At 63.4% G+C, this 26,615-nt stretch overlaps 3 protein-coding genes across 6 annotated transcripts in view; 2 read left to right on the top strand and 1 right to left on the bottom strand.

The window, feature by feature from the left end:
• Positions 1-724: 724 nt before the first annotated feature.
• Positions 725-7,333, top strand: BACE1 (beta-secretase 1). Of its 2 annotated transcripts, none has more exons than XM_061368323.1 (10): positions 725-979; positions 3,070-3,158; positions 3,263-3,479; positions 3,676-3,813; positions 3,912-4,046; positions 4,170-4,271; positions 4,415-4,564; positions 4,647-4,818; positions 4,911-5,184; positions 6,787-7,333. In XM_061368323.1, the coding sequence occupies exons 1-9, from the start codon at positions 740-742 to the stop codon at positions 5,150-5,152; spliced, it is 1,485 nt and encodes a 494-aa protein (XP_061224307.1). In that variant the 5' UTR covers positions 725-739; the 3' UTR covers positions 5,153-5,184; positions 6,787-7,333. The 2 variants fall into 2 exon arrangements, with proteins under 2 accessions (XP_061224307.1, XP_061224308.1); XM_061368324.1 differs by lacking the exon at positions 6,787-7,333 and adding an exon at positions 5,444-5,523.
• Positions 7,334-7,533: 200 nt separating this feature from the next.
• RNF214 (ring finger protein 214) overlaps positions 7,534-26,615 on the bottom strand; it is a 147,265-nt gene continuing 128,183 nt past the window's right edge. The window contains exons 1-14 of one of the 2 annotated variants that reach the window (XM_061368305.1): positions 13,175-13,300; positions 13,040-13,099; positions 12,573-12,713; positions 12,270-12,409; positions 11,387-11,455; positions 10,849-10,945; positions 10,505-10,593; positions 9,992-10,082; positions 9,510-9,608; positions 8,850-9,226; positions 8,590-8,725; positions 8,382-8,489; positions 8,111-8,206; positions 7,534-7,788 (exon numbers count right to left, since the gene is read on the bottom strand). In XM_061368305.1, the coding sequence (XP_061224289.1) occupies positions 7,723-7,788; positions 8,111-8,206; positions 8,382-8,489; positions 8,590-8,725; positions 8,850-9,226; positions 9,510-9,608; positions 9,992-10,082; positions 10,505-10,593; positions 10,849-10,945; positions 11,387-11,455; positions 12,270-12,409; positions 12,573-12,713; positions 13,040-13,078 (1,548 nt within the window). In that variant the 5' untranslated portion in view covers positions 13,079-13,099; positions 13,175-13,300 and the 3' untranslated portion in view covers positions 7,534-7,722. Of the gene's footprint in view, positions 7,789-8,110; positions 8,207-8,381; positions 8,490-8,589; positions 8,726-8,849; positions 9,227-9,509; positions 9,609-9,991; positions 10,083-10,504; positions 10,594-10,848; positions 10,946-11,386; positions 11,456-12,269; positions 12,410-12,572; positions 12,714-13,039; positions 13,100-13,174; positions 13,301-26,615 lie in introns of those variants that run through there. The other variant, XM_061368304.1, reaches the window with a different exon arrangement.
• PCSK7 (proprotein convertase subtilisin/kexin type 7) lies at positions 13,610-26,275 on the top strand. Of its 2 annotated transcripts, none has more exons than XM_061368303.1 (16): positions 13,610-13,721; positions 14,250-14,708; positions 14,807-14,941; positions 15,275-15,440; positions 16,592-16,682; positions 17,152-17,206; positions 18,065-18,203; positions 18,516-18,616; positions 21,304-21,471; positions 22,466-22,573; positions 23,641-23,743; positions 24,521-24,677; positions 24,808-24,860; positions 24,953-25,046; positions 25,409-25,526; positions 25,696-26,275. In XM_061368303.1, the coding sequence occupies exons 2-16, from the start codon at positions 14,262-14,264 to the stop codon at positions 26,035-26,037; spliced, it is 2,277 nt and encodes a 758-aa protein (XP_061224287.1). In that variant the 5' UTR covers positions 13,610-13,721; positions 14,250-14,261; the 3' UTR covers positions 26,038-26,275. The 2 variants fall into 2 exon arrangements, with proteins under 2 accessions (XP_061224287.1, XP_061224286.1); XM_061368302.1 differs by having other exon boundaries at positions 24,766-24,860.

Here is a 26,615-nt window from a genome sequence, read left to right as displayed (position 1 = left end):
TAATCCCGGGTTTAACCCTCGGGGCCGCGCCGAGCCCAGGCAGCGCCGCGGTGCTCCCGTCCCGAACGGACCTGAGCAACACTCCCGGATGCGGGGGCTCGCTCCGGATCCGTTCCCGTGCCTCAAGGCGGGGTTGGGCCCCGTTCCCGGTCCCGTTCCCGGGTCACCCGCTCCCCCCGGCCCCGCAGCTCACCCCGCACGGCCGAGCCCCGGGCCCCGGCCCGGCCACGCCGCCACCGCCTCCACGGACGCTCACGGGTTGCCTGGAGTTGCCGTCACATCCGGGTCCCGAGCAGCGCTAACGCCCGCCCCCGGCCAACTGCCATTGGTCCGCACAGGCCGCCCAGCGTCGGATTGGCTGGAGGGATGCGTGACGTGAGATGCGGCGGCGCCTGCCGGGGGCTGTAGTGCGGGACCCGCCGCCCGTTGCCATGGCGACGCGTAGCCCCGGCCCGCTGCCCGCCCCGACCACGCCGGTGCCCCCGGGCCGGGCCAGGCCGCAGCAGGGGCCGGGGGCTGCGGGGAGGCCTCGGGAGCTGCGCGGAGCCGCGGCCGCCACCGCTTCCGCCGGCGGGCGGGGGGCGGGCGGGGGCGGTCGCGCTTTCCGGGGCGGGGAGCGCCGCGCCGCCATGCCCGCCGCCCCGCTCGGCCCCGGCGCGGCCGCCCGGCCGAGGCGCGGGGCGCTGCGGGCCCCATAGGCACCGTTCCCCCGGGGAGCAGGGCTGTCCGGGCCGCGGCCATGGCTGCCGCCTGGCCCTGGCTGCTGCTGTGGCTGGGGGCGGGCGCCCTCCCGGCCCCGCCGCGCATCCGGCTGCCGCTGCGGGGCGGCGCGGCCCCGCCGCCGGGTCCTCGGGCGCGCCGGGCGCCGGAGGAGGCCGAGCGCAGCGGCGGCGGCTTCGTGGACATGATCGACAACCTGCGGGGCAAGTCCGGGCAGGGCTACTACGTGGAGATGACGGTGGGCAGCCCCCCGCAGAAGGTAGGGACGCCCGGGGGCCGGGGGGGGGCCGGCAGCGGGGCCAACGGAGGGAGCCGAAGGTCACCCTCGAACCGGGTGTGCTGCGGGGCCTCTCGGTGCTGTGCGTGCCGGGCTGCATCCGTGCATCCATCCCTGCGCCAGCCGAGGGATGCTGCCGCACGGCTGTGGGCGGCGAGGGGCCGCCAGCATCGCCCGGCTGCGGGCATGTGCCAGCAGCAAGCCTGGCTCCTCCGGAGCCGGAGGCTGCTGTTTGTGGGGCAGGCTGCAGGGCCATGGGCAGCGTGGGGAGGCAGGGATGCCCGCAGGGCAGAGCCGGTGCATCACCAGGCTCCGCTCAGTCCGTTCAGCAGCATCCCTTGTGTCCAGGAGCTCCCGTGTGTGGCACCATCTGGCCCTGTGCTGGGGACAGGAGGGGTGCCGAGGTGCCTGGACCAGCTCCTCCCCTCTTTTATGGGTGAACTCACCCCGATTCCTGCTGCCGAATCCTTTGTGCACACACCATCGCCTACCTCTGCCTGCTGCACAGCGGGCCTGTGCTCCAGGGTCCACATTCCAGCACAGGGCTGGCTCCCGCACATCTCCCACCCGCCACAGAGGCTGGTGCTGCCAGAGCACGCAGAGCCCACGCAGCCCCCGAGATAAAGGCTGGCTTCTCCCCTCGAGCCGGCTCCATGCAGCACGGCACATGGGGGGAGAGAGCAGCACGAGCGGGATGCGAACCATGGACAGGGGAGGGAGGCAGGAATCGGGTCCCGTGGTGTCCCTGCGTGCCTGGGGATGTTGAGGGGGAAAGGGAGGAGATTATTCCTAACATGTCGTTTCCAATGGGATTTCATCATCCCCTGCCACGTGTCGCAGCTGCCACACAATTGCCCTGCGAACCACCTGTTCCCAGGGTGCTCCCAATCCCCTCACCCTTTTGGGCAGCATCCTCCAGCCTTGGCCTCCATCCAGACGGGACCGTGGTGCGTGTGCAGGCGCGTGTGCGTGCGCTGAGCTGGATTCCTCTAGGCGCTGCAAAGGAATCGAGATTCACATGAGAGAGGAGAGCAATGGCTGTGCACATGCAGGAGAACAGGGAGCGTGTCTGCCCATAGGGGTGTGGGCATCCTTCTCAAAGGCACACATGCGGTCTGGGCACCCCACTGTGCCCCTTGCTCCATCTCCCTCCCACCTTTCACCTTCCCTGCGATGAGAGCAAAGTCCCTCCCTGCCACCTGCAGCCTCCTCTCCCCGCAGCATCAGCTCTGCAGGTCTTTCACCCGGGAAACTCATCTCTGGGGTACCCCAGGGACCAGGAGAGATGAGCAGTGTGGAGCAGATGGCCCCTACCCCCTGATCAAACAGAGCCACCCTGGGAATGGTCCCGGTGCAGCAGGCGGGGCTGGAGATGCTGCGTTGCCATGGGAAGGTCGGGATGTTCAGTGGGCTCTCAGCAGCTCCTGGTGCTCACCCAAGGGGAGAAACGTGCAGCTCTGATCTTTACCCATGGCCTGCAGTGTCCCCCTGGGCCAGACAGCAGCCTGGGGTCTGGGGACCTGTCCCTGTCCCCGTGCCCCCCAGCACATGCTGCCTGCAGCCACCCTTGTCAGTGCGCCGGGCAGGAGGCTCCAGTAGCTGCAGCCCAGTGCTTCTGCGATGAGCACGAGCTCATCACCCTCCTCCTCTCCCCTCTGCTCCACAGATTAAGGGCCAAAGCCCCGTGGTGCTGTTGCTGCAGGCAGGGTTCAGCTGGGGGCAGGATGTGTGCCAACCCCTGCCTGAGCTGGTAATCCCGGGCACAGGCAGAAGGGAACTGGAAGCAGAGCTCAGCATATGGGTGGCTGATTAGCGGAGCCAGCGGTGCGCAGTGCTGGGGCATCAATCCTCCCAGCAGCTTTGGGAGCAAATCAGGTTTCCCAGCAAGAGGATGCAGGGACCCCCACACCGCTGCGCCCTCCAGCCCCACACGTGCACATGGTGCAACAGCCACCATGTGCCTGCCATGGGATGAGGGAAGCAGCACGCACCTGCAGAGCCAGACAGAGCTGGGTGGGTGGTGCAGGAGGGTCCTGTTGCACCCTCACCATCCATGTCTCTTCCCCCTCCAGCTGAACATCCTGGTGGACACAGGGAGCAGTAACTTCGCTGTCGGAGCTGCACCTCACCCCTTCCTCCGGAGATACTACCAGCGGCAGCTGTGAGTATGCAGGGGGAACACAGAGAGCGCAGGGATGCAGCTCTGGCCCCACGCTGTCCCTTCTGGGAAGCATGGGTCCACACAGCTCTTTGATGCCGTTGCAGGTCCAGCACCTACCGCGACCTGCGGAAGGGTGTGTATGTGCCCTACACCCAGGGCAAGTGGGAAGGGGAGCTGGGCACCGACCTTGTCACCATTCCCCACGGCCCCAACGTCACCGTCAGAGCCAACATCGCTGCCATCACGGAGTCAGACAAGTTCTTCATCAACGGCTCCAACTGGGAAGGGATCCTGGGGCTGGCGTACGCCGAGATCGCCCGGGTGAGCCCAGCTCTGCTCAGTCCCAGGGGCCCAGCTTCCAGCTGTGCTGGTGACCTTGAGCTCCAGCAGCACACAGGGCCGGGGTCCCTTGGGGCACAATGGTCCCAGCAGTGGGAGCTGCCCTGGGCATGGAGAGCCCCTGGAGGAGGGATAGCACTGACATCCCTGTCCTGCCTCTGCTTTCTCCTCTCACCAGCCCGACGACAGCCTGGAGCCCTTCTTTGACTCCCTGGTGAAGCAGACCCGGGTGCCCAACATCTTCTCCCTTCAGCTTTGCGGGGCAGGCTTCTCCCCCAACGAGACGGAGGCGCTGGCATCGGTGGGAGGCAGCATGGTGAGTGCTCTGCTGCAGGAGCACCAGGGAGGCCCACATGGGGTGCCCCCTCGGAGCTGGCAGGGCACCATGGCATCCCCTTTCTGTCCCTGCTGCAGATCATTGGTGGCATCGATCGCTCGCTGTACGTGGGTGACATCTGGTACACACCCATCCGGAAGGAGTGGTACTACGAGGTCATCATCGTCAAGCTGGAGGTCAACGGGCAGGACCTGAACATGGACTGCAAAGAGGTGAGGGGACAGCAGGGCACCTCCTTTGTCACTGCTGCTGGAGCATCCGCCCTCCTGCTGAGGGGCTTTGGGAGGGGAGCAAGGCTGGGGTCTGCATCTCGAGCCCTCCTCCTCTGCCCCCAGTACAACTATGACAAGAGTATCGTGGACAGCGGGACCACCAACCTCAGGCTGCCAAAGAAGGTGTTTGAGGCTGCAGTGAAATCCATCAAAACGGCTTCTTCGGTCAGTGAAATCCATCCCTCCCTCCCCTGTGGGCACGTCCTTGCGCCAGCACAGAGCTGCGGGCAGCGCGCCTGCCTGTCACCAGCCTGAGCATCAGTGCTGCCCGCCCGGCACGGCTCTGCTCACCTCCCTTCCCTCTGCAGACGGAGAAGTTCCCGGATGGCTTCTGGCTGGGGGAGCAGCTGGTTTGCTGGCAGGTTGGCACCACCCCCTGGCACATCTTCCCAGTCCTGTCCCTCTACCTGATGGGGGAGGCCACCAACCAGTCCTTCCGGATCACCATCCTGCCCCAGGTGAGCGCTGACCCTGCCTAGCACCGCTGCTGGCTGGGCACAGCTGCCTGCCCCATTCCTGCTGGCATCTCTCTTCCTGCAGCAATACCTGCGCCCCGTGGAAGACGTGGCCACCTCTCAGGACGACTGCTACAAGTTCGCCATCTCCCAGTCCTCCACGGGCACCGTCATGGGTGCTGTGATCATGGAGGGCTTCTATGTGGTCTTCGACCGTGCCCGCAAGCGCATCGGCTTTGCTGTCAGTGCCTGCCACGGTGAGGGCTGGGCCTGCAGGCAGGGAGAAGCAGAGGGGATGTGGGCATGATGTGGGCATGCAGTGACCACGGCCCTGCCTTTTCCCCCCCAGTGCACGACGAGTTCCGGACGGCGGCGGTGGAGGGGCCCTACCTGCACTCCAACATGGAGGACTGTGGCTACAACATCCCACAGACGGACGAGTCCACCCTGATGACCATCGCCTACGTGATGGCAGCCATCTGCGCCCTCTTCATGCTGCCCCTCTGCCTCATGGTGTTCCAGTGGCGCTGCTTCCACTGCCTGCGGCGGGACCACGACGACTTCGCCGATGACATATCCTTGCTGAAGTGATGGTGGAACGCAGGGGCGACCCCAGGGTGCAGGTGAGGCGGTGGGGCAGGGACAGGGAGGGCCTTGCTCTGGGGGCTGCAGCGTGGAGCAGGGCAGCGGCGTGGGGAGCACAGACCCTCCTGCTCCTGGGGGCTGTGCCTGCTGGGGAGTCACGCTCATGAGCCATCCCCTGCCTGTCCGCTTTCGGCCTCCATCCCTGTGCAGCGTCCCTTCTGAGGCCACCCTGCAGCTCTCCACGCAGGGAGCTGTGCGTGCGTGTGCACTGTGCTGCAGCCGTGCCTCCCCGTGCAGCTCCCTGCCTGGACGCCTGCTGAGCCACGCTCCAGAGCTCACATCTCTGGAGCCTCCCAGCCCCAGCCCCAGCCCCAGGCTTTATGGAGACAGCCACGCAGGACCAGCCTGGGGCTGCCCAGACAGGAGCAGAGCTTTCCCTCCCATCCTCCTGCTCCCCTAACACCATCTGCTGGAGCCATTCCCCCTGCTCTGTGCAGGTGCCACCAGCACAGGGCTCCCTGCCCTCCCGGCTGCCTCGGGACAGGCAGGAGCACGCAATCATCTCACCCCGCTCCGCTTTCGCTCGCCACGTTCCCAAGGGGATGGGAACAGCCTTGGCCCCACGGGGAGGGATGGAAGGACACGGTGCTCCCCAGCCCAGCCGCCTCTTCAAAGCCATAGGGGAGCCCGTGCCGCAGCCCCTGCCCTGCCTCACCGCCAGCGAGCCCGCGGCCGGGCACAGCAGCTCCTCTCTGCTCCCTCTGCATCCTCATCCGTGTAGGCCAGCCCTGGCTCCTGCTCCCGCAGCTCTGGGACTGCAGCATCCCTTCTTTTGTAAACCCACTTGTATTTATTTCTTTTTTATCTATCTGAAGCGAGTCCCTGGTAGTGCAGCTGCGCCCATCAGCCTGTACATAGCAGGTCCCACGCCGCGCCCCAGCTTCTCACCTCCACCATACACACATAGAGCTCTATTTTTAATTCCAGCGCTCAAATTCGAATGCTCCAGCCCCGACATCAAGGGGTTTGGTTTGGGTTTTTCTAAATCTCTTTAGTTTCTGCCCAGTCCTGGGGCCTTGGCCTCAAGCCATGGCCAGGGCGAGCTCAGCAGTGTCCTGTGGGAGCCCTTTGTGGGTGGGAGGGGGGCAGAGCTGGTTTTGGAGGAGGTGGTGGTGGAGCCAGGGGGATGCAAGGGGATGGTAGAGATGGAGAACACAGAGATGGCCTCACTGTGCTCCACCAGCGCAGGGAGGGGTCCCTGGTCCATGAGGACAAACCTGCTGCTGCAGGCCCCTTCCCCTGGGGCTGCAGGCAGTTGGGAATGCTGTAGTTCCCCACTGCTCTGCCTCAGCCAGGCAAGTGCTTTGTTGTAAACACCAAACCTCACCCGTTCAAGGGCAGCATTCCTCAGTGAGCAGAAGACACGGGCTCCCCGCGGTACCGGTACCGGGGTGGCAGCTGGGGCAGGGCAGGGCTGCTGGAGCCACCACGTGGAAAGCTTGGAAAGCCGCTCCTGCAGTCCCGCAGTGCTTTGGGAAAGCTGCAAGGGAGCCAGTGCGAGGTGGGAGGAGGAGACGGGCGGGCGCAGGGTAGGAGCAGGCACCGCCGCAGCCCGTTCCATGCACCCGCTTCACCAGCAGCGCTTGCAAGCAGTGCCCGCGCCATGCCTGCCTCCAGCCCTGCAACCATCCAGCCCTGCTGCTGCTGCAGCGCGGGACAGCGCATGGACCTGCCTGCCCAGGAGCTGGGACCCCGTGCTGGAACACTGCCTTAACCCGCGCTGGCAAGCGGCTGCCTAGGAACACGGGCTGTGGCCAAAGCCCGGCGTGCTGCACTGCAGGGGCTCAATCCGTGCCACAGACTGCAGATAAAGGGGGAAATGCTACGGAGCCAGTGCGAGACTGGGGTGGTGCTGAGCACCTCGAAACCCCACCGAAATCCATGGAGAAGGGTCGGCGCGTCAGCCCGGGCTTCAGGACGAAGTACAGGAGATAGGGAAGAGCAGCAGGATGGTGCCTCTGAGCGGCAGCACCAGGCACAGCCTCTCCACAGGAGGGCCATGGGGACGGGATGGGTACCGCCGCTGTCGCTGCAGGCCCCAGTACTCTGTAACCTATTGTCTGTGTAAGAACAATGAATGTTACCACGGTAAATTATTACTACATTAAAAAAGAGACCACAAAAGCTCTGGAAGCTCTTCATTGCCCAGTGCTGGGTGATGGCTGGGGCATGGGGCAGCGAGGTGCCCTGTGGGGGGAATGGGTTGTGGCAAGCACGGAGCAGGAGCTTGGCAAGAAGAGGTGGTTATGGGGAGCATCCGCAGCCCAGGCTCCCTGCTCCCACTCAAGGGAAAGGCTGCGAGCTAAGAAGTGAGGAGCAGCAGCAGGTCACTGCATAATATACACACTTTATTTATGAATTTGTATGTATACAGACTTTCTATACACACATTACCTATATAATAAAAATGTACATGTGTATACATGGCCGTATAAATATAGAACTGTAGAAATCTTAGGACTGATCCTGTCTATTCACAGCAACTCCTCCCGTGGGACCGCTCTCTTCCAGTAGCGTCATTTGAGGCTTGGGCAGAAGGGGCAAGTGTCGTTCGTGTTGGTTTGGGCCCAGAACTTGATGCACTGGAAGAGAGCATGAGTGAAGAGCCACCAGCACAACATCCACGTGCTGTGACAGCCTCCATCCTGAGGCCGCCCCATGCAGGGAGCCCCCTTCACGCCAGCAGGACCATCAGCCCCCCCTCAATACACCGTTTTCCCCGATTTGCCCAGCTCAGAGCACAGGAACAGGGATGAGAGGATGCAGAGTTGTTCATTGGTCACATCCTGCTCCAGGCGAGCTCTCAGTACAACAGGGGCTCGCTACACACACCCAGGGCCCTGGGAGGGAACCTGCACTAGGAAGTGTGATGAGGAGCACATAGCACAGAGTGGGAGCACTCACCTCCTTGTGCAGCACGTGTGAGCAGGCCATGGGGTGAAGGTCACCAGGCTGCACGAGCTTCTGGCACATGAGACACAGCTTGCAGGCAGCCGGGCTCTGGGATGAGCAGTGAAAGAAGGGACAGAAAGGAGACAGGGAACAGAAGTCAGGCACCCCAGCTCGGATCACATATCCCACACTGCAGCTGCAGCCAGGGCCACAGCACGACCAATTCCTCCCTCTGGCTTCCATGGGAATGGCAAAGTGCCCCAGGAAAGCCCAAAAGCCTTACGTGTGCCGCTGTTCCGGGGTAAGCCACCTGGGCCGGGGGCAGGAACATGGGTGTACTGATCTGGGGCAGGGGGGCAGAGAACATGGGTGCCCTGATCCGGCTGAGAGGCTGCAGCAAGGGAGACAAGGCGCCTCAGAGAAGCCCGGAAGGAAAGAGGAAATGAGTTCCCTAAGGGAAAGCTGGGGTCACCCAAGCACCCCATTCCCACCTGAGCCCCGGCCGCTGCCCGCTCCTGCTGCTCCGCCAGCTTGGCCGCCACGAGCTGGTTCAGCTCCTCCATGGTCAGGCCCGCCATGGTCCTCCGGGCAGTCTTGATCTGCTGCAGGATGTTGGTGAGCTGGGCCCTGCGGGGACAGCAGCCTGCTAAGAGCTCCCAGTGCCGCCAGCACGTGGGGCACCCCACACACCAGCAGAGCAGCATGGCCCTCAGCACAGACCCCCTTGGGAAGGACACCGGCACACACGCACTTGTTGCACTGGGGGAACCGAGCCAAGAGCTTGTCCAGGAGCTTTTCCAGCTTGTCGGCCGGCTGCAGCCGGTGGAAGTCCGGAGCCACGGTGACGCCCGCCAGCCCCGGCGGCGGTGGGATGGAGGCCGCGGGGGCCACGTGAGGGCTGTGCGTGCCCATCAGCGAGGCCACCACGGGGCTGTTCCTTCCCTGGGAAGCGGGCAGCGGAGGGGAGGGCTGGTTGGGCCTGGAGATGGCAGGGTTCAGGAGGGGGAAGGAGAGCGCCCGGGGATCAGCGCTCGGCATGACCATGGGCACGGGGACCGGTCCGATGGGGAACGGGAGCCTGGGAGTAAGGGAGGGGTTGGGCTGGAATGCCGTCAGCATGAAATCTGTCTGAGAAAGAAAAACAGGGGGAGAGGAAAAGGCTGGTTAGGATAAACCCATCGGACAGCAGGGCTGAGCATCCTCCTCCCCAGCCAGGCGGGAGCAGCACTGACGGCTCTGCTGAAGGCAAGGGGAAGGGAGCCCGCCCCTCCTCTGCAGGGAGGCAAGGACAGAGGACAATCACAGGCCTCCAGAAGACACAGTCTCCCCCCGCCTCCATCAGTGCACGCAGCACAGGCACAGGCGGGTACAGGCCCAGGACCCATCTGTGCGGGGCTGGAGAGACACTCACCTCTGAAGGCGGAGGGGGCAGCGTTGGCGTGGGGATCTGCGGGAGACTGCTCAGCTTGGTTCCGTTCCTCACCATCTGAATGTGGTCGTTGAACTGATCCTAGCCCAGAGCACAGAAACAGATGTGCTTCGGGAAGAGTCTGCTGAGGCAGAATCCCCTGCCTGGGCAGAGCATCACCAGCCCCAGGGTGGCTGCAGGCCCTACCCCGGACACCCTCTGGTTCCACAGGAGTCAGGGAGTGAAAAGGCCCTGACAGGAGAAACAGAGGAACTGCCTCTCCATTAACAGCTTCCATCCCAATGGGGCTTGTCCACACACAAGCCCGCATCTGCAGGCAGGCAGTCACTGCTGCTGCTTACAAAGGTAGTGCCAGGCTTTTGGACACACATCTTGGTCCTCTCCCAGAAAGGGCTGTAACTACACACAAAGGAGCACCAGTGCAAAGAGGTGCCCAGTGTCAGGCTGGGAGCCCGGGGACTCACTCGGACGCTTTCCTTGGTCATTCGTATCCTGTTGAGCCTCATCTCCCACTCCTGCTTCGGCCTCATGGTCTCCAGTGTGGGTGGCGCAGACCTGCAAGCACAGCTATGCTCTGCCACCGGCACCGCGCTCTCCTGGGCAGCACAGCAGGAAGAGGTCACCCCCAAAGGCTCCTGCACCCCCCTCCTTGGCTGGTGGGAAGAGGGGCCCACACCCCACAAGAGATGGTGCCACCAGAGTGCATTGATCTGGCGGACAGACACAAGGGCATGGGCTCAACCCTGTGCCCACAGCGCCCATCTAGGGCACAGCACGTGCTCAGCAGGCAAACAGCAATGGGCAGTAAGCACAGCCCCACGTATCCCTGCTTTGCAACACGACTGAATCCCATGGATTTAGTAAGCAAACCACAGGAAACCCTGACTTCAGTCAGACCACCAGTGCAGGCAGAGGAAGAGGAGATGGGCACAGAGGGACACGAGTCACCTGCCCCTTCTGGGGCTGCACGAACTTACTTGAGGTAGGTGAGGTGCAGCTCTGCTTCTTTTTCTGCCTCTTCTAGTTTCAGCACCAGCAGCTCCTTCCGGCTCTCCAGAGACAGGATCTAGCAGAGAGAGGCCCCACATGAGGAGCAGCTCTCGTGCTCCCTTGTTTCTCCATGCACCATCACCTCCCCACGGAGCCACGCTGAGGGCACCAGGCACCACTCCAGACTCAGGTTTACTGCACTGATACTTGTTGATCCCCTCACTCGTCCCACAGTGAGGGGTCAGCCTCACACCGCATCCCACAGTCATTCATTAATGATCTGGGATCTCAGACAGACGCTCCTCAACCCTGTCTGCAGGTGAGACATCACCTCTGCCTTCCAGGCCCGTTCTGTCTCCTCAAGAATGTTCCTGTTGATCTCATTGTGCTGGTTCTTCAGCTTATCCAGCTCCATCTCCCACAGCTGCCTGCAGACAGGAACAGAAGCCAGCTCAGGCACTGGAACGGCACAGAGCAGGAGAGCTGCCCGACTCCCCCTGCTCTGCCCAGCTTTAACACAGCCAGGCGTGCCGGAGTGGAGAGCAGCTCTGCAGCTGTGGGAAGCACGGAGAGAACAGGAGTGCCCTGACTCTGGGAAGCTGGAATCCACTCGGAGCTAACAGTTAGAGCCAAGTCAATCCCCTGAGCACAAACTCTAATCCTAGGGGATCTTTATGTCACAAGTATCCAGGAGCCTGTTTGTGACCAGGATCAAGGAGGATTTACTGCAGGGACAGGGCTGCTGGAGGAGGAGATGCCGTCGGAGCACTCTCTGCAGCCCACCCCACCAGCAGCAGGGGATTCCTTCCGAGGCCAAGTGACTGGAGGGGAAAGAGAACCCAGCAGCGTGAACGCGGGCAGAGCCTCACTTCTCATCAGACTGCTCTGCGATCAGCGACGCAATCTTGTTCTCCTTCTCCTCCTGCTCCTTCAGCAGCCTGCATGGGGGAGAAAGAAGCAGGGTCACAGCTGTGGAAGGGTTATCACCAGCCCTGAACCCGACTGTGATCACCTCGCTGGCACAGGAGGCTTTTTACCCCTGGCTGCCCCATTCAATACCATTTGAAAGCAACCACTGACATCCTCCAGAGCAAAGATCCTGCTGTATCATGACACTGCACAAAGAGCGTGGCACAGAACCAGCCCCGCTGTGGGGAGCTGTGCCGCGCTGCCAACACAGCTCTGCAACTGGGGGGAACAGGAGCTGCGTTCTTGGGGCTGTTCCTAAAGCAGCGTTATCCCAAACCATCACCGAGCCCTCGGAGTAAGACACACCAGCCCTTGGTGGTGCGACAGGATGGCTCTGTAAAGCACAGGTCCAACACCCAAAGGAACCTTCCCATCTGTACAAATAACTTGTGCCTTGCTTGCATTAGACCCCACCGAACACAGTGAGGTTCTCTGCCCCGAGCACGCAGCCTGTGTTACAGCAGAGCCTCGGAAAGGCCCGTGAGACCCTGCTCCAGCACTGGGACAGCAGCAACGGAGCCCAGCTGCACATTACCCTTGCCAAGCACTGTCCACCCGCACACTGAGCCCCGAGAGCAATGATCCACTGCCCCAAACCCACTCAGAGATGTCTGTAACCACTGGTGCTGTGTCTGTGGCAGAGCCCTCCAGAACCAGACAGCTCTGTCCAAAACCACTCACCAAAACACTGCTTCCACTGACCCCGTTTTACTTAATCAGGTGCACATCAGGGTTACGCAGTGCCTCCCCCACAAGCAAACACTTTCTTGTCCATCCAAATACCTTCTGCCTTTCTCACAGAGTTTCTCAATTTCTGCCTTCAGATCCTGCTCTTTCTGCAGGAATTCTTTCTTCTCTTTCTCCATCTTCTTCTTTGTCTCCTCTCTCTTGATTGTAACGTCCTGAATCGCCCTCAGGATCTCCTAGAGTCAAACGAGCACCACGCAAGTAAGGAGCAAAATTCCCAAGTAAGGGTTTTGGTTCTAAATCCACCCTGATGTTAATCAACGAGGCCAAAGCAGCCTCCCCAGTTGGGTAAGAGCAGTGCTAAGGGAGGTGAGACAAAGAGAGGACTGTGTCAGATACCTGGTGGTTCTTCATCTCCTCCTCCCTGCGCTGCTGGAGCTGCTTTAGCTGGACCTGCAGCTGGTTCTCCACTTGCCTCTGTTTGTCCAGCACCTCCTGGTAGCGCTCCTTCAGCAAGGCCCTCTCAGACATCATCTTGTCCTGCAGCACACGGTGGCAATAGAGGGAGACCCTTCCCCTCCGTTCGCGCTACCAACAGCGCGGGCACAGCAGGCAGGCGCAGCAACGGGCAGGAGCCCTGGATGCGCCATGGTCAAGCAGAAGGCACAGGTGAATGCCTTCTGCTTTCAACGCTCAGCCTCCAGACGGGCAAAGGCCACGGGAGGCACAGCCCAAAGCTGCAGCTGGGACTGTGCCTCCTGCTTGAATGGCACGGCACAGGAACCCCAGGGCTGGTGTAGCGATGGCTACAGACACCCTGCGGGAAGAGCTCCCGCTCCTGCAGCGGGCACGGCGGCGATACCCACCAGGTTCTTCTCTATGTCCTGATCCGTGTTCACATCCATGTCGGCCGCCTTGAAGTCCGTCTGTGATGGGAGATCGCTGCCATCAGCATCACCCGCCCGGCCCGGAGCAACCCCGTTGGCACCGCGGGCACCCACCTGCACCGCGATGTTCTGCGAGGGCCTGGCCGGGGCCGCCTCGGGGCCGGGCTCCTCCGCCGCGCCGCCGGCCTCCGCGCCGCCGGGCCCGGGCTCGCCCTCACCTCCGGCCGCCCCCAGCTCCAGCTCCGCCTCCGCGCCGGGCCCGGCCGGCGCCGCCTCGCCGGGGCTGTCGGGGGCGGCGAGCGCGCTGCCGCTGTGCGAACAAACAGATCGGTGCGCGGCCGCTGCCCCCCGCCCCGGCGCGCCGGGCCCAGCACCTACCTGTCGGGGGGCGCGGCGGGGCCGGGCTCGCAGAGGCGCGGCGGGGCGGGCGCGGCGGCGGGGCCGTCGGTGGGCGCCTGCTCCAGCGCCATGGGGCGTGCGGCAGGGCCGGGCCCGGCCCGGAGCGGCGCGGAGCGGAGCGGACAGCACGGCCCGCACCGCCCCTTCCGCTACAGAGCGGCGCGGCCGGCCCGCGAGCGCCGCCCTGGCGGAGCGGAGGCCGCGCAGGAAGTGACGGCGCTGTCAGCGGCCGCGGGGTTCCGGCAGCGCCGGCCCGTGCCCGGTGAGCGCCCGGCGGGACGGGAGCGGCGGCTCCGCTCCCGGAGGGGCAGCGCGGCCGGGAACCGGTACGGGAGGCGCAGAGGCTCCGGCGGGAGAGCGGCCGCGGTGGCCCCGCGGGGCCGTGCTGGGGTGCGGAGCGGAGCGGGACAGCGGGAGGCGCTTCCCCCCCCTATTCCCCGGCAGTGCCGGGGCTCGGTGCCGCGGACCCTCCGGCTCGGAGCGGGTGGGAAGGGGCGCGGTGGGGCTGTGCGCGGAGCGTGGGGCGGCCCCGAGCTGTGTCTGTGGGGCTGCGTGGGGGCCGCTGGGTTCCGTGCTGAGACAAGGAAGTGGCTCCTGTTCTGCAGCGCTTGGGATCCGCTGGGCTCGGTCCCAGCGCACGTGTGGCGTCCCGGTGCTGCGGCACTGGGAAGGAGCCGCCTTGCCTGGGGTTCTCCTGGAATGGCGAGCCCGGAGCTGCAGAGCTCCGCGGGACCCTCAGGTGAGGCTGCGGGAAGAGTTTCTCACCAGCTTTCCTCTCCGCTGCTTGCAGCCCGCCTCTCTGATGCGGCATTGGAAGCGGAGCGCGCCGCTATGGAGCGCAGGGATGGAGGCCACGCTCTGCATCCACACATGCCTTTGGCTCAGCGCCGCCTGGGTCCCGCTCGCCTCCTCCTGCCCCGGGGAGCGCACGGGCGCTGCGCCCCGGCCCGGTGAGCTCAGCTGGGCCGTCAGCCTGGACGCGCCCGAGGACGAGCTGGAGCAGCGCGCCGAGGAGCTGGCCCGCGCCGCGGGGCTGGTGAACATGGGCCGCGTCGGGGAGCTCCGGGGCCATTACCTGTTCCGGGCCGAGCGCGGCGGGCGCGGCGGTGCCGAGGCCGTGAGGAGGGCGGTGGACGCGGTGCTCGCCCAGCACGGCAGCGTGCGGTGGCACGCGGAGCAGAGGCTGCTCAAGCGCTCCAAGCGCAGCCTGCACTTTAACGACCCCAAATACCCGCTGCAGTGGCACCTGGTGAGTGCGGGGCCTGCTGCCCGGGGGGGTTCGGGGTCACCCCGCGGGGTACCCCCCGTGCCTGATGCACTGCTCCGCTTTCCCTCTCCGGTGCGCAGAACAACCGCAGGAGCCCCGGGAAGGACATCAACGTCACGGGGGTGTGGGAGCGGAACGTGACGGGGCGCGGCGTGACGGTGGTGGTGGTGGATGATGGCGTGGAGCACACCATCAAGGACATCCAGCCGAACTACGTGAGTGCAGGGGGCACTGAGCCCTGCCTGCCCCACAGCCTTGGCCGGGGGGGGGAAGCGCCAATGGGAAAGCTTTCCCTGGGATGCTGCCGGGCTCCCAGCCTTTGTGCTACCTGTAGCTGCTTGGAGGTGAGAGCTGGCTCCCTCTGACCCACAGCAGCTGCTGAAGCTGTCTCTGCCCATCCCATTCCCACAGCAGGAGGCAGCAGTGTTGAGCTGCGCTCCTGCATGGATGCATCCTCTAAGTTCCCATTGCTTCCAGGCTGTATTGCAGCCCGCTGTGAAGTCCTGCTTCTCCCAAGGGCAGATCGGTGACTGTGGGTCTGTTTGCAGAGCCCGGAAGGCAGCTACGACTTGAACTCCAACGATCCCGACCCCATGCCTCACCCTGACGAGGAGAACGGCAACCACCACGGGACGCGCTGCGCCGGGGAGATCGCTGCCGTGCCCAACAACAGCTTCTGCACCGTGGGAGTCGCCTACGGGAGCCGCATCGCAGGTGGGCGCATGGCGTGACCGTGACGCCCCCAAGTGCTGCGGTCGTGCCTGGCTTGGCTCAGCTCCGGTGCTGGGGGCTATGGAAGGGCTGGCTCCGAGTGAGCTGGATCCTTCTTTGGGATGTTGAGGGAGGAACTCCCCATGGGAGGCACTTCCTGGCGCGGTGGGATAGCTGTGTGCTGGGGTGGCTTTGGGCAGAAGCGCATCCGTACATCCCTAGTGCACAGCCTGACCCAGGCAGTGACAACGTGCAGCGCAGCCCGGCCGCGATTCTCTCTGCGCTCGGCAGATGGTGCCACTTCCCCTGGCTGGGACTGCGGGATGGGAGCGGGTATCCCGGGCTGCCGATGGGATCCAGAGGATCGGGAGCTCGCCAAGGGCGCAGCTCTGCCCCCCTGCCCTGCGCTCAGCGCTCCATGAGGCGCTCGGATGGGGCAGTAAAAAGCCGCGTGTGCTGCGTCAGGCGAGAGCTGGGATGGGTGGGTGGGAGCGCGGCTGCTAAATAGTCTTAATTGAGGTGTGTGTGCCTGGTTTCATCTGTAATGTCCTTTGCCAGCCTAAACGCTGATGCAGAGCGGTAATTATCAGTGCTTTGGGGCGTGCAGACTCAGCACTGAGCCTCTGTTGGCTTTGCTGCGGGGTGACCTTGCCCTCCTGCTCCATGCGCAGTAGTCAGGGTGTCCTGCGTCTCCTGAGCCCTTCCCTCCGCAGGCAACCATGCCATCCATCCCCAAAGTGCTGCTTGGTGACCTGGGAAGGGAAGCGATTGCCCCATGCAGAGATTAGCCCTGAAAGCAGTGGGATAATTGAGGTTGGGGCGTGAGGAAGCCCCTGGGGAGCAGTGCTCAGGGGCACACAGGAGTGAGCCCAGCCGGTGTTTGGCTGTGCTGTCACCGACACCAGCTTGGTTCTGGCAGAGGGAGCTTGGGCCTGGCTTGGCAGAAAGCTGTGTCCAGCAGGTGTGGAGCTGTGCAGGGTGCACCTCCAGTCCCTCACTCACACATAGCCCCCATGCACGGAGCTGCAGGGTTACAGCTCCATCAGGCTGGGAGGGGCAGTGTCAGTGCGAGCATCAAGGAGCCTGTTTGCTCTGTTGGTGCAGCTCGCTTTGATCCTCCGCTGCCCTCGTGTTTGTTGCCCTCTGCCCTGCAGGCATCCGAGTGCTGGACGGGCCCCTCACCGACAGCATGGAGGCCATTGCCTTCAACAAGCACTATCAGATCAATGACATCTACAGCTGCAGGTGAGCCTGGGAACGGGGTCACGGCTCCTCCTGTGGCTCCAGCAAGCCTGGAGGCACCAAACCCAGCACTGTTGGTGTGTCCATGAGCGTGCCTCAAGGGGTCTGTTAGGAGGACCATCAGCATTTCTGTTACCGGGATCCTCTGTGCTCTGCTGGGGCAGGTCCCATGGGCTGGCTGAGCTGGAGGGGGCACTGTGACTCCCTGTGGTGGGGGAGCCCTCTCTGGGCACTGGAATGGGTTTGAAGCTGGCTGTTAACGAAAAATCAAGCATTTTGTGCACTGGGATCTGACCCAGGGGCACAGCTCAGCCATGGCAGCGATACCCCAGCAGCCAGGGCCAGCCCGGTGGATGGGGAGGTTCAGCTCCCTCCAATCCCAGTCCTGTACTGGGAGCAGGAAACTGCAATGGGCGGGGGAGTTGGAGCCTGCAGCACCTGCGCTGTCACTTCTTGGTGTCTCTCTTTGCAGCTGGGGTCCAGATGATGATGGGAAAACCGTGGATGGCCCCCATCAACTGGGAAAGGTAAAACCAGCCCCAGCAGCTCGGTCACCCCTGGGGTGCCGTTGCTGGGCTGCAGTGCACATCTCCTTGCTCCCGGGGCTGCCAGCAGAGGTGTTACCGTGCTGGGGAGAGGTGACGTTGCTGTGGGAGGGCAGTGTTCAGGCAGCATTAGCTCAGCTTCCCAGGGAGAGGCTGGTTCCAGCAGGAAGAGGCTCTTTCGCAACCTGTGCTGGTGTCCTCCCAGCCTTGGCAGCCCAAGGGACGCTCTCTGCTCTGGAGCTCATCTGCTTCGGATGCTAGGAGTGAGTAAGGGACTAAACACACCCAGGTGCCGTGGTGAGGGGTCAGAGGCAGCCCCAAACCAGGCAGCACATTGCTCCTGGGATGCGGTTCTGCTTCATTTCCCTTTTGCTTGGCAGCCCCTTGCTGTACTTCTGTAACCAGAAGCTAGCAGTCAGCCTTGGAGCAATGCTGACAGCCGAGCTGTCGGTCCAGGGTGACAAATGGTTTCCAGTTCTGCAAGTTAAGCTGCTCTCTTCCTGCATGCAGAGGCAGCTGGGTGCAAGGAAAGCAAAGCTTGCTCTGCCACAGCACTGTGTGTGGAGCCTCTCTGCCTGCTCCAGTGCCTGCCTTCACCTTTGTTTCTCAGTGAAGGCAAAGCCGTGGGGGCTGGAGCCTTGCAGAGAGGCCACGTGTGGGCAGGAAAGCCTTGAGGAGCCACCTGTGAAGCTGGGGGGGTGCTGGTGTCCCTGTGGGGGTCAAGCTCTGCCTGGCTTTGTGCTCTCATTACCTGCAGGGTTGCTTTTCTTCTCCCTCCTCTTCCTGACCCTCGCAGGGAGCCATAGGCTGGCCATTCCCAGATGATTCCCTTCTCCGCAGGCTGCCCTGCAGCACGGCGTCATCGCAGGGCGCAGGGGCTTTGGGAGCATTTTCGTGGTGGCCAGCGGCAACGGCGGGCAGCACAACGACAACTGCAACTATGATGGTTACGCCAACTCCATCTACACTGTCACCATAGGTGAGCGGGTGTCTGCTGGCTCATTCCCTGCCAAAGGTGTTGCACCTTCCTGGCTGGATAGTGGGAATCTATGGGAGGGTGGCTGTCCTCTGGGAGCGAGCGTGGCAGTGGTCACCCTCAGGCCTGCTGTTTCCTTTGCACCTACAGAGCTAGAGGAGGCCAGAGGCATTCCCGTGTGCAGGCCTCTCTTGCTGGGGCTGGGACAGGCACTGCTGCTGAGGGAGTGACTTGAAACACAGCATCCCCATGACGGGCTCGAGGGCAGGAGCTGCGGGAGGGGTGGAAGATCAGGCTCCCTCCTGCCTCTTCCAGGTGCGGTGGACGAGACAGGCTCCATGCCCTTCTATGCCGAGGAATGCGCCTCTATGTTAGCAGTGACCTTCAGCGGCGGGGACAAGATGATGAGGAGCATTGTGAGTACCCCATGGGGCACATGGGTTCCAAGGCTCTGGAACAGCCCGGAGTGGAGAAGGGACAGAGTCAGAGTCCCTTTGCCTGCCGCATGTCTGCCTCAGGCTGGTGGCTGGGTTCCCTTGTGAGGCAGAGATAAACATGGGGTTTATCTAGGTCCTGCATAAGCAGTGCCCTGGGAGGCAGCTTCCTGTTTGGGGTTGTTGCTGTGCTGTCCCTGTCAGCCTGTACCATGGAGCGTGGTGACCCCCCCTCTGCAAGGGTGGCCAAGCACGGATCCTCCCTGTGTCCTCGCAGGGACAGGGACCACGCTCCCTCATCTCCATGCCCGGCACTGTTGGGAGCTGGAGCAGGCGTCTCCTGCCATCACCAGGGGGATGCTTGGGTGACCCCTAAGGAATTCCTCTGCGCTGTGTCCATGGGAATGGCATCTGGGAGCTGCTCCAGCCCCATCCCAGGCAGAGCCAGAGGAGAACAGCTTCATCCCAGCTGGGTTCTGTTGCACATTGAGGAAGCCTGGAGCGAGACCCTCGTGCCACTGCGGCTTTCCGGGGGGGAAAAGGGGCTCCAGGCAGACCCCTCACTTCTGCTCCCCAGGGCACAAAGCATGGACAGGCTGGGAGCAGCGTCGGGCTCTTTAAGCTGCTTGGCCCCATCCTCCTGCCTGTGCTGGCCCCTGTGCCTCTCCCGGCTCAATTCTGCACAATATTTTTATCAGCTTTTCTCTTTTTTTTTTGCCAAAAAGTGACTTCTTGTCAACAAAATGTCCTTTTTGCCCGAGCCAAGGAGCTGGGCCTGGCTCCACCGGCCCCAGGCCTGACCCAGCGCGTTCCTATGCTTGGGGGGTCTGAGCCAGTCCTGTCCTGCTGTGCCCTGTCTGAGAGCCCGAGGCACCCTGGGGCACTGGGGATGGATGGCACTGCCTGGGGTCTCCTGCTGGGAATGCCCAAAGGCTGGATGAGGCAGCGCAGCCCCAGGGGATCCGTGCCTGGCTATGGCTCAGTGCAAAACGCCTGGGAGTGTGGCAGGGGAAGGAAAACCCAGAGCGGAGCTGGTTTTCCCTTTCAGAAATGGCTTCAGTTGTCCCAGGCTGGTTTGGAAACCCCTGGCACCAGGGAAGAAGGGAAGAGCGGCCAAGCAAGGGCTCTGCTGTGCTTTCACCACCCGTTACAGGCTTCTGGGTTGGTTCAGCTTCCCCTGAGCCTGCCACTGGGGCGAAGGCTTGCAAGGTCTTAAAGCCCCATGGGACACTGATGGAGGAGCTGGTGTTGCTCAGGGGAGGCAGGATGGGATGCCTCATACCAGGACACCATGCTGCTCCTTGGCAGCACCACAGCCGCTCCTTTGGCGAGCCCATGGCACGTTCCAACCTGCACACCCTGTCCTGCAGGGTAACGTGCCCGCAATGCCCGTTCCTTGTGCCATGGTGGTGTCAGAGTTAAGCTCTCAGCAGCCTTCTGTGGGCTCTCTCTTTTACCAGCCTATAAACCCCTGTGGTTTCCTTAATGGGAAGAATTCCATCCAGCTCCTGGCACCAGCTGCATTTCCTCCTGCAGCCCATGCTGCTGGGGGGTTCTCTGTGGGATGTGCAGCATCTGAGCACACAGCGTGAGGGAGTCAGGCTGTACCCCATGGGGAGCACAGGGAGATGGGCACGTTCGGCTTGCAGTGAGGTGCCAGCATTTGGGAGCATCCCACTGCCTCTTCAAGGCTCTGTGCGGTCCCATGTGGTCCCTCTGCATGTGCTGGTTGTGACGCTGTGGTCAGCAATGAAATGGGGAAGCTCCCAGGCTGTAACTGCCATGAGTTTCCCCTGGAGTTGCTTAATTCGGGCCTGGTTCCTCTTTCCCTAAAGGAGATGATCTGCATTCGGTGCTTCTCATCCCTGCTGCCAGGTCCCTGTGAGAGGTGGCAGCAGCTCCCTGGGTTGGTCCTAGGGCAGTGTGGCTGTGCCTGTGTGCAGGTGCCCTGGATTGCACTCGTGGTGCTGCAGCCTGGGGCTGGATGGTGAACTGGTTTGCATGCGCAGGGGCAGCGATGGCCCCTCTGAAGCCCCAGGGAGCCTGCTTGAACTCAGAAGCTTCTCAGAAGAGCTGGTCCAGCTTCTGTGCTCAAGCTGGATGTGCCCCACTTGGATCCCAGCTCCGGGCCCTACCTCCTGCCCTGGTGTCCTGGTGTCCGGCCCTCCTTGTGCTGCTCTGTGCTGGTACCCACATCCTGGCTGGGAGCTGCCTGGGAAGCATTTCCAGCAGCTAATCCCTGACCCTGTCCTGCTGCCCTGCTCCTGTCTGAGGCAGGGCGATGGGATCTCTGGCTGCCCCTGCTATCCCCAGCCTCATCTCAGCAGCCACAGGCAGACAGGGAGCTCCTGTGTGCAGATTCCTCCCTGCGGTCCAGGGGCAGCAGCCTGTGGGGATGGATGCTGGGAGACAGGGAGATGGGCTGGGGGTCATGCAGGCAGGGCGCAGGGACCGCCTCCCCGTGCCTTTGCTCCGGAGGGGGGATCCTTGAGCATCCAGAGAACGACCTTGTTCCATCTGGAAGCCTTGTAAGGAGGGGGACAGGCTTGGGATGCGGTGTGCTGCACCCTGGGAGCATGGCAGAGCTGACGCAGCGAGGGGCTGTGGGCTACACCTATCCCAGCATGGGAGCAGTGCCCTGACCGGAGGCATCTCTGTTCCCCCTGCAGGTGACCACGGACTGGGACCTGCAGAAGGGCACGGGCTGCACGGAGGGGCACACCGGGACCTCAGCCGCTGCTCCGCTCGCAGCAGGGATGATCGCCCTGATGCTGCAGGTACGGCCCTGCCTCACCTGGAGGGATGTCCAGCACATCATCGTCTTCACCGCCACCAAGGTGAGCGCTGGCCCCCCTGCCCCTGCCCCTGCTCCTGCTGTGCGCATCCCTGTGTACGTCTGCCTGCTCCTCTATAAATCCCTCGCTTGTCTGGCTCCCAAAGGGATTACGTTTTCCCCTCACCCCGTGTTCCTTCCAGGAATGTGGCTGGAGCACTTTCCCCTGTCAGGATAATAAATGGGGTATTTGCCTCAGGAATGCCTCCATCTGCCAGGGTACAGGTCTTCAGGGGCTCACCATGCCTCGCACGCACTGCGCGCACGCAGTGCATCCCTGCCCAAAGGGATGGGTGCAGCTCCTCAGTGCCACCCCGCAGCCCATGCAGGGGGAAAGCAAGGATCTCTGCCCTGCTCCTGCCTTTCCTGGGGCTCCCCAGAGAGACAGGCTGTTGGGAACACATGGAATGGAGAGCTGGGGAGCAACCAGCCCTTCCTTTCGCTCGGCCTCCACTTCAGCACAGCTTCACTGCAGGGATCAGGAGTAGGAGGGGAACTGACTGGAGCTGCCCAATTCGGCTTCGGGACAGGGCTTCTTCCACACCCTCTGGCAGCAGGGGTCCGTGTCCAGCCCGTGCTGTGCTCCCTTTGGCACAGGGCAGTGTTTTCCACAACCGCGGGCCCGTGTTGCTGGAGCGCTACAACCCCATAAGTGATGGGACCCAGATCTGTCCTGGCCCAGCTCTTGTTGATTTAAAGGAGTTGGTTCCTTCTCACCAAGCTCCTGCCATCCCACGGCCTGGGGTTGAGGGAGCAGCTGGGATGTTTCAGAGCAGAGGCATTTGTGCCCTTTCGTGCTGCTTGATTTCCTTTCTGAGGAGCTGGGAAGCCTGTTTGTGCCGGGACCTGCTTCAAAGGTCAACCTGTTCCTGTCTAATAAGGCCATGTGGGTTCCTTCCCTCCGCTGCGGGACGTTCCTGAGCCTCCTTCCCTCGGGGCCTGGTCCCTTTGCCATGGGTTTGCCCCCAGGGTAAGGAGTGCCCTGTGCTTCACTGCAGTACGAGGACCGGCACGCCAAGTGGGACACCAACCGGGCGGGCTTCAGCCACAGCCACCAGCACGGCTTCGGGCTGCTCAACGCCTGGAGGCTGGTGAACGCTGCCAAGGTAATGCCCTCCCCGTGCCACCACGGACACGGCTCCCGTGCTGGCAGTGCCGGGGGGAGGCACGGCTGCTGTCGAGGGCCAGCCTTTGGCCATGGTCTGGCTGTGAGGCTGCTTTGGGGATGAAGTCATGAGGCTGAGGCCTGCCCCAGCTGCAGTGCTCCCAGCACTATATATAGCCATGGCGAGAGCCTCCGCTGCTGCGAGACGACAGCTCTGATTCATGGCTTGGGCAGCTCCATCAGCAGCATCAGCACCCTCCTCCCTGCGCAGGGTCTGCAGGCCCCAGCAGACGGGGTCCTGAGCTGGCAGCCCTGGGGGTGCAGAGGCAGTGCTGTGCTCAGAGCAGGACAGGGCATCCCCATCCCTCCCTCCCAGTGAGAGCGAGGCGCATCCCTTTGGCACCTGGTCCTCGCTCGTGCTCAGAGCACTGTAGCTGTGCCGGGTCACTGCTGCTGGCCAGCGATGCCCCTGTTTCACAGGGACTTTCAGGCTGCTCTCTTCCTGCAGGCCTCTGGGTTCTGCCATGAATGGCTTGAACCTGCCAGGGGGAGACTGAGCTGAGCTCTCAGGCAGAAGCTCTTCCCTGTGAGGGTGCTGAGGCGCTGCCCAGAGAAGCTGTGGCTGCCCCATCCCTGGCAGTGCTCAAGGCCAGGTTGGACACAGGGGCTTGGAGCAAGCTGCTCCAGTGGAAGGGGTCCCTGGACTGGATGAGCTTTAAGGCCCTTTCTAACCCAAACCACTCTGTGGTACTACCAGTCTGTGTTTCCTGCCCTGCTGTACCTGGGGTTGAAACAGAACGGCTTCAAGTTACTGCTTAAAGCCACTTGGGTGATGGCAAAGGCAAACCCAGGATGGGGAGTCCCAGGCCTCAGTTGGCCCCTCCAGCCCTAGGCCATCACCTTCCTGCCACTCCTCCAGCCCCATTGTGCTGCCGGGGTGCCCCAGAGCAGCATCAGGACAGAGCTCCTGGCCCACCGACAGGGAGCAGCTTCAGGAGCAGTGGGAGACAGAGATGGGATGTGCTGGGCGGCTGCATCCTCATGCTGGATCCTCTCCTTTCCCTGCAGGTCTGGGAGTCGGTCCCGTTCCTCGCCTCCTACGTGAGCCCGGCCCTGCGGGAGGGCCGGAGCATCCCGCTGCTGCCACGGGAGCTGGAGGCTGCCTGGAACGGTGAGAGCATGCGCTGGGAGCCACATCCAGCCCGGGCCCCGTGGCATGGGGCAGAGCTGCTGCCAGGCAGGGGCTGTGCGAGGGCACCAAGGGGTTAAGCATCGGCTGCCTGGGCTTCTTCCTCTCTGCTTCCTCTGCCTTCCCCAGGGGAGCCCTGTGGGTCCATGGGGTCCCCTCCCCATAGCTCCATCCCACGGAGCGATGCCGTTGCGGAGCCAGACAGGCACTGGGAGCGTGGCCGGGCTGGGCAGCAGCCAGACCTGCTCCTCTGGCTCTGACCATTTTAGGTAATGCTCCAGCTCCTGACTTGGCCTCCCTCTGTCCACATAAACAAGGCGCTGCTCCGGCTGCTACCAGTGGGAAGCAGAGCTCGGCCCCCAGCATGGCCACAGCGCCCACAGGCTGTGAGTCAGGGCTGGGAGGGAGAAGGCTGGCTGTCACGGAGCCCATGGCACAAGGCCTGTAGGGATCAGCAGGGCCCCACTTGGGACATGAGGTTTGGATGCAGGCGAGAGGCTGCTGGTGGAGGAGAGGGCAGGGCCTTGGGTCCCTCCCTGTGAGCAGGGCAAGGCCTGGGCTCCTGTCACCTTCCTGCTTTGGGTGTGCTGGGAGATGCCCAGGAGCCAGCTCCCCCCCTTCCCCAACCCCTCCTGCTCAGCCCTGTCCCCCCATCCTCTCCATCCTGGCTGCACTGAGGCAGGGAGCAGCAGGGCACAGGGATGAGCACGTGTCTCCTGTGAAGTGGGGGCTCCATCCCAACCCCCTGCCCTTTCCCAGTCAGCACCGCAGACCTGGAGCAATCCGGGATGAGAACCCTGGAGCACGTGGCCGTCACCGTCACCATAACCCATCCCCGCCGCGGCAACCTGGAGATCCGGCTCTTCTGCCCCAGCGGAATGATGTCCCTGATAGGCACCGCCAGGAGCATGGACTCGTAAGCACGGGGGGGGACACAGGGCAGGACACCCAGTGGGGCCCAGTCCAGCCCCTCTCAGGGGTTGTTTCTCCTCCCCCTTTGGCAGGGACCCCAATGGCTTTGCTGACTGGACCTTCTCCACGGTCAGGTGCTGGGGCGAGGAGGCGCAGGGCACCTACAGACTGGTCATCAGGGACATGGGTGAGTCCGGCCCTTGGACCTTGGTGCAGCAGCAGCTCCCTGTGGCCATGGGGTGGGACAGTTCCCACTGCACCAACCTGTTCCTTCCCCAGGAGACGAGAGCCTCAGGCCTGGGACCTTGAAGCAGTGGCAGCTGACCCTGTACGGCTCCTCCTGGTCCCCAGTGGAGATGAAGGAGCGGCAGAGGTGGGAACCACAGCCCTGTCCTGATGGGGAGATCCTTAATGGAGGGCTGGGGACACCATCCTGAGGCACTGCTTGCCTGGAGCAGGGCTGCTGTGAGCTGCATGGAGGGTGGAGCTGCAGCCTGGTCAGCAGCCCCTAGCACAGGGCCATGGGGCTGCCCTCAATACACAGCACAGGGGGGCTGTGGGCCATAGGAACAGCTCAGTGGCTGGGTTTGACCCAGGAGAGCAGCCCACAGTGATGGAAGAGACCCTGGGGACCCTCCCGGAGCAGCCCTTCCTATGGGAGCCTCATGTGTGCCTTGGGGACCCTCCCGGAGCAGCCCTTCCTATGGGAGCCTCATGTGTGCCTCGGTCCCACAGGCTGCTGGAGGAGGCCATGAGCGGGCAGTACCTGAGCAGCGACTTCTCCCTGCCCTGCCCTCCAGGCCTGGAGATCCCAGAGGAGCAGCGCTTCACCATCACCGCCAACACCCTCAAGGTGAGCCTGCCCATGGGAGGGGGACACTGGGGCTGGCACCGAGCAGGGGGACCCCATCCTCTGCCATAAGGGAGAGTGAGAGCCAGCCCCGCTGATCCTCCTGGTGCTGAGCCTCAGTGCTGGCCATTGGGGCAGGGCTTTGTTTCTGAAGGGGCTTCCTCCCCTGCAGACCCTCCTGCTGCTCGGATGCTTCGCTGTGTTCTGGACTTTCTACTACATGCTGGAGGTCTGCCTGACCAGGAACAACGCGGGGCTGGACCTGGCCTGCACCGGCTCCACCGCCTGCAGATGGTACCAGCAGGGAGGGAAGCACAGAGCCCTGGAGAGCGGCCTGGAGATGGAGTCCGTGCCGCTGTACCGGGAGAAGGGCCCGGAGGATGTGGAGCTGGAGTGTGAGCACCCGGAGCCAGGCCGGGATGGGGAGGAGCGGTCCTGGAGCCCCAAAGCGCCCAGTGGCCGGGAGGCGACGGCAGAGCTGCTGGGGGAGGACGGGGAGCAGCGGCCGTGCTAGCTGGGGCTGGGGGTGAGGCTGTGACACCCCCTTGGTACGGGTACATCCTTCCCTGCACGGGCTCCCTGAGCCCTGTGTCCCGCGGGAGGTGGCAGGAAGCGGCTCAGGATGCAGGAGGAGAGTGCTGGCAGCGGAAGGGGAGCTTCCCCTTCCCTCGCTCTGGAGCACAAAGCAAGCCTTAAACCTATTCCTAAGGAGCCTGCCCTGCAGTGATGCTCAGGGCTTCCCCACAGCGAGCCCCCCCCCACATCACTGCTTCCATGGCCAGGGAGAAGCGTTGCTTTGGCCCTGAACCCTGCAGAGTGAGCCTGGACACTGCGGCAGGGCCCCCACAGCGCTGCTGTTCCCTGCCCCACTGGGCTAGGGGCTGGCCCGTGCCCACTACTTGGGCCCAGCGTAGGAGAAGGGAGCCTTGTGCCCATCTCCAGCCTGTGCGCTGTGCCCCTGGGCAGGCAGGAGGCACCAGGGCACCAATCCCTGCCCCTGGTGCCCGGGATGGAGGGGGCAATGGGTGATGCCCGCGGTGGGGCTGGAGAGGGGCGGTTGAGCTGCTCTGGCAGCGGCTCAGCGCGGGGCTG

This window comes from Neopsephotus bourkii, unplaced genomic scaffold, assembly GCF_033783945.1.
Source record: "Neopsephotus bourkii isolate Nb327-2 ecotype Australia unplaced genomic scaffold, CSIRO-AGI_Nbou_v1 NB_1433, whole genome shotgun sequence".
NCBI classification, from domain to species: domain Eukaryota; kingdom Metazoa; phylum Chordata; class Aves; order Psittaciformes; family Psittacidae; genus Neopsephotus; species Neopsephotus bourkii.
The sequence above is the reverse complement of the archived record's forward strand: the minus strand, read 5'-3'. Positions and strand labels throughout refer to the sequence as shown.